General features: G+C 38.2%; 1 protein-coding gene across 4 annotated transcripts in view; it reads right to left on the minus strand.

The window, feature by feature from the left end:
- dop1a (DOP1 leucine zipper like protein A) overlaps nucleotides 1-8,363 on the minus strand; it is a 30,631-nt gene that overhangs the window by 21,166 nt on the left and 1,102 nt on the right. For 3 of the 4 annotated variants that reach the window (XM_055041886.1, XM_055041887.1, XM_055041884.1), the window contains exons 1-7: nucleotides 7,014-7,357; nucleotides 3,786-3,982; nucleotides 3,519-3,700; nucleotides 3,252-3,422; nucleotides 1,247-1,436; nucleotides 1,038-1,136; nucleotides 100-199 (exon numbers count right to left, since the gene is read on the minus strand). In XM_055041886.1, the coding sequence (XP_054897861.1) occupies nucleotides 100-199; nucleotides 1,038-1,136; nucleotides 1,247-1,436; nucleotides 3,252-3,422; nucleotides 3,519-3,700; nucleotides 3,786-3,923 (880 nt within the window). In that variant the 5' untranslated portion in view covers nucleotides 3,924-3,982; nucleotides 7,014-7,357. Of the gene's footprint in view, nucleotides 1-99; nucleotides 200-1,037; nucleotides 1,137-1,246; nucleotides 1,437-3,251; nucleotides 3,423-3,518; nucleotides 3,701-3,785; nucleotides 3,983-7,013; nucleotides 7,358-8,363 lie in introns of those variants that run through there. The other variant, XM_055041885.1, reaches the window with a different exon arrangement.

Genomic DNA, 8,363 nt, shown 5'->3' on the forward strand with positions numbered 1-8,363 from the left:
GTATTTTGTCCTCATTACCAATGCAATATCATCCTGTTTTTTTCACCAATTTGTCACACATATAAGAGTGTGTAACTTGTGTCTGTGTGTCTTTCTCACCCAGCAGCCAGGCGTAGAGTCTGCGGTTCAGAGACATGTCTCTTCTCAGAACCACATGCAAAGCTGCTGAAAGGATCCGGATCATGTCAGGCCGGGTAGCCTGAAAACGAAACCAAAAAAGAAACCCAGCCAAACATGTGGGAGAGTGTTTCTGAATCCATGTACATATGTCCAGACAGAACATAAGTGTTATATGAAATAAGTGTTTTATGCTCTGTGATTGATTTTATAAGTTCGCTGCTTCCTCCGTTTTTATGGTGGTTTAATTTCAACTGCCTGGTAAACTTGGTTCTTCAAACGTTTTGATAACACCAGCCTTCCACAGAGATATAAGATTTCTTGTATTGAATCTATGCAACAAAACAAAATAAAATACATTTTAGCTCCAACAAGGCAAGTCCCAAAGCCCTGTTAGCTGAAAACATGGTGTAGAGATGGTACATAACCAAAGGATAAACAGATGTTATCACTGTGTGCTGGATCTTTGACAGATTCTTATTTTCAAAGATGGTTTCTGGGCACATTTGTCAACTTGTCTGTTTTTTCTTTTAATCACAACATGCTTTCATGCTCAGGTCTGGACAGAAAATGAGTAAAAAGCAGCTAAAGTCCTAAAAAAAAAACTCTTCAAAAGAAGTTCAGAATAACTATAGATCAACATCAAAGTTTACAAGAAAGCCAGAGAAATTAGGGTGGATAGAGGAGTTACTGGGAGTGGACATAAATAAATTATCTGCGGACCTGCATGTTGCTCTCCTCTCGTTTGTCCATCTTGTGCATCATTTCAAATGCAAACATTATATGGTATTGTCACAAGAATACCAAAACCTTTTTTCTTATTTGACATATCCGACAGAAAATTTGAGATTGTTCGAACTTCAGCAGCTCCTGAATCGTCCTGAACTAGACTAAAAATGTTTTGTAGCGGTTATATTTACCTGGCTCATATGGAAGGGGAAGCAGAAGAGGATAAGGTCCAGAGTGCTTCTCTGGACCAAAACGCTCGAGTCCTGCACCGACGTACTAACAGCCTCCACCTGGTGAGAGCAGGAACACACTTTTACTTTGTATGTAGAAAATATGACTTATCTGTTGTTAGCGGAAGGTCGTGAACTGATTTCATAAAGCTGGATCATTTAGCACGCACCATAAGCTCAATGTCGCTGCCCATGACGTAGAGCTGGTCTTCCATGGACAGCTTCCGGTTGAGGTGCAGCAGAACAAAGGAGACCCCGGGGAGACGCACAGAGGGGCTGGTCAGGATGCTGCCCCACAAGGCACTGTAGAAGGCCGACTGCTCCACGGCTGCAGCCACCTTCTCCAACAGCGTGTTGGTTCTGTCGGACACACAGACGCATGCACACAAAGACATGTTTGTGTGGCTATCTTAGTGGGGACTTTCCATTGACTTCCATTCATTTCTACAACCTAAACCTTACCCTTATTCCCTTATCCTAACCCCAACCATTACATACCTAATCCTAACCAAAACTCAATTTGCACCTTAGTCCTAAATCTAACCCCTGACCAGGCTGTGGAAAAAAGGTATTGCAAGCAAACGCACGCGCACACACACGCACACACCCACACAGATAAAGTCACCAGCTTTAAACGGGAAATGATCCACAGAGGGAGACTTGGCAGAGAAATAGTTGTTCTACTCACCAAGTTTTAAACAATCTTTCTGAACGAGATTTGAAATAAACTAATTTGGAAGCAAATAATTTTAATATGTTCCTTAATTTGTAAGTCGCTATACTTTGTGGCTAATATGCAGCCTTTTACCAACAGGTTTCAAAAGGCTGGAGTGCTGAGAGACTAAGAGGTTGGCACAAACTCAAGACCAAATTTGCCTCGAGATGAAAGTAGATTGAGAGCGACTGAGGAAGTGTGTGTGAGGTTGCTCAATTCCAATACTAAAGAAGAAAACGTGCTTAGTGGTTGTAGTGCACAGGAGGAAGATCAATAACTTTTCTTGGCCACTGCATTGTTTTTTTTGAAAGCAGCTTTGTTATAGGTGTTGTTCAGAAAAAGAGTTTTATGTAGGTACTTGTTTATGTTACAGGTATGTATTTCATTAAAAGTAAAAAAAAAAAATGTAAACGCCTCCTCTGTGTGGAAAGCAAAATGCTCACAATCTTTTACAAAGCCAGAATTTAGGCAATCTCTTTTCAATCACATATTGCTACAGATGTGTGTAACATTTTCATCCATATAATTTGACCTCAGTTTTAATCACCAGATGATTACTTAAGGAATAATAATATATCAACAATGTTTTGGAAAAGGGACATATCCTGTTACCAGCCATGCTGAGCTGCTAAGTCCACAATGACATTCCTAGTACTGGAGCGCCCTCTAGTGTCCAGCCAGATTTCATTTTAAGATAACGGAAAAAAAGTCTAATGTCAAGAATATGTGCATTTTCAAGACACACAGTGCCATTTCAAAGTACAATTAAAGTATTACCTTAATATTATTAAGGTAATATACAATTGAAGTAAGTATATTACCTTCAATTGTTAGAAATATAGCAATTTAAATATTGTATATCAAATATAACTTAAAAGAAATCTGACTTTCTGATTTAACAGTTTGAAATTGGGTCTCTGTCTTTTTAAATATCTCCTGCTCTATCAAAATCTCCACCTTCAGGAAGTTATCACAATATCACTCCTCTATGAATCCTTTAACAACATTTTTACCAGTTTTTCACTCAGAATTAGCTCCTATAATGAACTCAGCTGATGTGCAGCTCCATTTTGTGTTTACTAATTGGTGTTAGCTAGTCTGAAGGAGCTGAGTGGGAGAGTCATGGAGTAGAGGTGAGATGCGAGTCAGAAGCTTGGAAACTGCAGCTCCAAGGAGGAGCCAGGTCCACCCAGGCATCTTGCACAACTGAATGGTTGCCATGCTAGATTAAATGATTTCTTAAACTTGCATTGAAAGAGTCAAATTAACACTCCATGTATATTTTGATGAGGGAATTACATTATGAGATGATGTAAACCTCAAAAAAGTTAATTTTACACAATATTAATATGATCAACATTATTTCCACCCTGTGCGCCAAGAGATCCCCTCCAAATACTTTTCTCCTTGGTATCATTCTCATTCTTACTGTTGTTGCAGCAGCACTTCTCTTTTCCTACCTGTCGTAATACTCTGAACCTTCCTCCAAACCAGGCAGGACGCCGGTCAGTAAGCCCTGCAGGCCTGGTTTAAGAGTCTTCCCCAGGGGCAGGTAGTAGGTTTCATAGAGCCCCAGCAACACAGGCTTCACAGACATAGCAGCGTTGGAGAGTAGTGGGAAGAGTCCCGAGCTACAGCGACAACAACCAGAACCAGAGCAGAACTGACGTTAATTTCTGAAACATTTTGACAAAAAGTTAGTTACTTCTGGCTGGGATCAGGTTTACCTGTATAGAAAGAGGTCTTTGGCCAGCCTCTTGGGCCCAATGATCTTGAAAATGATCTCGTAGGTCTCCAAGCCCTTCCGGTGCACGCCGCTGGGCAGCGCTGGGTGGAGGCACTGGGCCAGCCGTTTGCCTATTGTCAGCTTTTTGGGGACAACCTGATATTTTGCATTGTTCTGCAAAACCTGGAAAGAGACAAAACTGTGTCAATCTGTGAAGTTGTTTAAAGAAAACGCAGTCAGGCTTGCTGAGGTCTTGCGCCACTCTGACCTTGTTGAGCTTGCCCAGTGCGGAGATGAGGTCGGCCCACTCGCTGGAGTACTCAAAGTTCTTGAGGGCTTTGTCCACTGCTGCCACATAGTTCCTGTACTTTGAGTCACTGAGCAGCTCCACTTCCTCTGCATTCATTCTCCTGGCTGGTTTGTACGCTCATGCAACAACTCAAGCCATTCACAGAAACATCAACCCTGCAATGGTAGGACATTTTTTAAACGAATCAAAATGATTGGAAAACACTACTTGCCCAATTATTTGAGGCTGGTATAAGCCCTCTCCCCCACAAAAAACTGAAACTTATTAGTTAGAACAGGAAGGGGTAATCAAACCAATGTTTGATGCAAGCAACTCTTGCATCATTTTCTTATTTTCTTTTGTCGATTTTTAAAGGAAATGAAACATTTACTTAGAATGTTTCTTCTATTCCTCCTACAACCTAATGTCTCTGGAGAACAGCTATTAAAATGATTTGGCTCCTCTGATTCAGAATTGCTTTCCTCTGTTCATCGCCTTTAGAAATTAAGAGCGTCAACATCAAATGAGCTCATGCTGCGATGGAGTTTTGGGTTAACATAGCTGATTAAAAGCAGTCCCATGTCTTGACCATGGAGCTACACAGAAGACATTAAAAGCTGTAGAACATGCCTGTCCTGCTATTTCTATTATCTTCATAAATCTAACTTTTAGTTTACCGTGGGATTACAATAGTTTTGGGTTTTTCGTTTTATATATATATATTTTTTTTTTTGTGTGTGTGTGACTTTTTGTTAGTTTTGATTAGTTTTTACAGTGTGTTTGCTAGTTATTAGTTAAAAATTGTTCAGTTTTAGCCTAGTTTTTATTAGTTAGAAGTTTTAGTTTTTTCATACTTTGGCTCATTTTTAGGTGCAGAATTAAAAAGGTCAAAGTACCATATTGTGATTATTAAGATTATACATTCACTGGGTAATGGATACTCAACAGAAGATATAATTTTCAAAAAATATATATATTCAATTATTGTTGAGCAAGAAACTGACTCTGGAGTTTTCCCCCCAACATTTACTGTTGCCATTTCGTGGACTAACATTGCACAGCCGCCAGCAGGAGAATGGGGCGCTGTAATTTGCTGACAACTGATGTAAACAGTTTGTATGGGGATGTGTGTGTGTGGAGGGGAGCAACAAACAATTTCACATCAGGTTGAAAGGCTAATACATAGATTCCTAAACACCAAAGTCGTTGGTTTTTATAAACATACAATATACTTCCAGTTAGCTATAGTTTTTATCAATTTTATTTATTTCAGTTAAAAATATTCTGTCAATTTCAGTTTTTATTTTGTTGGTTTTAGTCAACTATTATAGTTTTTTTCTTACTAGTCACGTCATATGAATTAAAATATGTGGTTCACCAATGATTATTCTCAAGTTACTATTTTTTTTTAAATTAATGTGAAACCTTTTTCTAGATTTAAAACTAAATACGAGTAATTTTTAAAAACAAAAACAAAAGATACACTGAGTGGGTTTTAGGGTTTGGCAAAACCAGTTTTTGATTTTCTTTGATCTACGTATTCTGATCGTTTTTTTCGAAGTATTAGAACATATAAAAGTAAAATAAAAATAGGCTGGAGGTTATTCAGCAGTAGAAGATTGCAAGTCAAACAGAAGGAAACTGTTGCAAGTCAGTAATTGAAACATTTTTTTCAATAACTTTTGAAATTACTGAAAAATCCAATCTTTCAGTAATTAACAATCATCAATTAGAGCACCAAGTACTGGCTAAGCAAGTTTGATTTTCTATTAGAATTTCTCTAAGCCACCTGGAGTCAAGATTTTATACAAGCCAGCATTAATATTTGATGAAATGTGCCATTCAACATAGTGCTTGGACCCACTCTGCCATTCTCCATAGTTTGCAGCTTCTGCAATAATTCTGATTCAATATCATTTAAAAACATTTGAACTTCGGTTTACAGGAACAAGTCTGATTCAGGTCAGGTTTGTTTTCCCCACCCATTTAAAAATAAAAAAAGACAAAAAAAAGATCTAACTATTGAAAAAAATAATATATATTTTGTTAATATATTTTAAGGAAGTCATATTTTCACATTGGAATGTCTAATTGGCTAGCAAATCTCACAGTGATTCAGTTTATTAATTACTTTAACACATTTTACTTGTACACATTGCAGTAACACTACATTATTATTAATGTAGTACACTATGACATGACATGACGTTTATGGTGTTGAAAGTTGTTCCTGTTATTATAGGTAGGTCTTGAATAAAACGCAGCTGATTCAGTGTCTGATTCACGTTAAACAGGGCCAAATGTGTCCTCACACTCCTGCTCTTAGAGGCTAGAAGTGGATGACAGAGTGACCCAATGTGTCAAGATTTAATAATTTATGACGTGGGTTTATCAGCTGGCTCAGTTTCATTGTTGCCGCCTTTCCATTGCAGTCCAGTCATGATCGAAATAGAATGCTTGGCAATATTAAAAACACAACTTGCTGATCCTGTTGCTTCATCACAAGAGGTACAAGGATCTGTCTGCCTGGCAGCAGGTGATGTGGCAATTATACAGGAGACCATCTTGTAATGATCACTAAAGAAATTTATTTATAATAAATCTACAGAACGTGCTCAGGGAAACTTGTTTTTTATGACTAAATAATTTACAACATATTACAGCAAACTGATAAGCTGGCCGTGGTGCCCTGCTGTAAACCTTCCTGCCTTGATGTGAGGATCCTTAGAGGTTTCTACCAGATCAGGTCTTCCAGTCAGTTTTAATGGCTGGTTCAAGTTTCACCGTTTCCTGGACACGACTCATCCACCTGAAAGCCCGCCTCCTGATTGGCTGCTTCTTGGTTTAACAGGTTGATGGGATGAAGTGGCTCACGCGCGTGGACGAATAACAGTCGCGAGAATGGAGACGAAAAAACATTCAATGACATAAAACCTGGTCAAATATTAGCTTGTAATAGGTGGAAACTTTCAGGTTGTGTGTGACGCAAACATGAAGACTATCAACAATAACAACTTTGGTGGAGCACAAAAAATGAAAACCCACTACATTTCATGAATATATTTTCCGTTTCTAAGGGTTTTTGTTAGGAATGTTATATTAGAGCAGGAGTACTGTAACATCCTGGCTTGTCACGAGCTAGGTGAGCTAATTTCTCCGTGGGCAGGTTAACGTGATAAGAAAAGATAGTCTTACAGAAAGCCTTACCGTTTCCGGACTGTCATTCAACTAAGTATCCTAAACGATAAATGAAAACGGCTGACATCAGAAATGTGTCACAGCTAGCCGTTTAGCTACAGACTGTTTAAAAGCTGGGCCCGTTCCGATGACAGCCAGTTCACCCAGTCCAGGTCCCTGGAAGGAAATATTCTGTCCGCAGGAAATAAATGGCTCTATCCTACATGTTCCTGCCCGCCTCCGTACAACCCCGCTGTTTGTAAATAAACTGAGGCGAAGAACGGAGAGCTGCCATCGCTGCAGGCACGAAGCTAAACGATTGACAGCTCCCAGACTGCACTGCAGATCCGTCCGCCTGCTCTTCCGCCTATCCGCTCCTGATGTCAAGACGCCGCACACGTTCATGAACTACATCCGGTTCCTTCAACTGGTTGTGCCGGTACCGGAAAACCGTGACGTCTGTCAGCTCAGAACAGACGAATAAATAAACAGGCCCATGATGGGATTAATAAACAAATGCATCATAAAAACTTAAATGTTCATTTATTCCGTTCGATATCATTTTTGTCATTTTGTGGAGATTTTCAAAATAAAGCAATTCTTCATAAACAGGAATTATGACTTTAGAATGATAGATAAAAATTAATTACGTGGATTAACTTAAGCCAAATATAATAACAACAACAACAACAACAATAATAATAATAATAATAATAATAATAATAATAATAATAATAATAATAATAATAATAATAATAATAATAATAAATAAATAAAAACATTTTTTTATTTCTTAGCAAATTGACTTTTCTTACTAATCTGGGGGAAATGATCGTTTTTCTTCTTTTTTTTTAAGCTTAAGTTTAAAATACGTTCCCAAATGTTTATAAAATTGTGACACAATTAAAAAATTTGGGGCTAGTGACATGTAGGCTTGACATGTAGACGTTTATAATTATTTTCAGTTAGATCACATCATGACGTCTGTTTTGACGTTTAGAACCGGATGTTGCGCTTCTGTTTTCTCATTTTTTTCGCCACTATGGGTGCGCACCTTTTGTCAGCCTGCGAGGTGATGCGTTGGATAGGCGTGGTTGTACTTCAGACAATCACAGCTCGAGTTACTATGAGGCTCATTTTGCCGGAATAAAAAGTACTCTGAAAATAACCACTTAGTGGTTCTTCTACATTTCTGTATAAAAATACGATTTTTGTATCGGTTGTCATCTTAAATGTCAAACAGCAAAAACAAAAAAAACAAAAAAAAGAAAAGAAAAGAAAGTGAAATCATGACATATTACTGTTTGATTACGTTTGGTTGTTTTTCATATTGGATTTTGCTTGCTACATCTGTGAGGCGCTTCGCTTATGACGCAGTGA

Source organism: Poeciliopsis prolifica, unplaced genomic scaffold, assembly GCF_027474105.1.
Source record: "Poeciliopsis prolifica strain line A6 unplaced genomic scaffold, Auburn_PproV2 SCAFFOLD017, whole genome shotgun sequence".
NCBI classification, from domain to species: domain Eukaryota; kingdom Metazoa; phylum Chordata; class Actinopteri; order Cyprinodontiformes; family Poeciliidae; genus Poeciliopsis; species Poeciliopsis prolifica.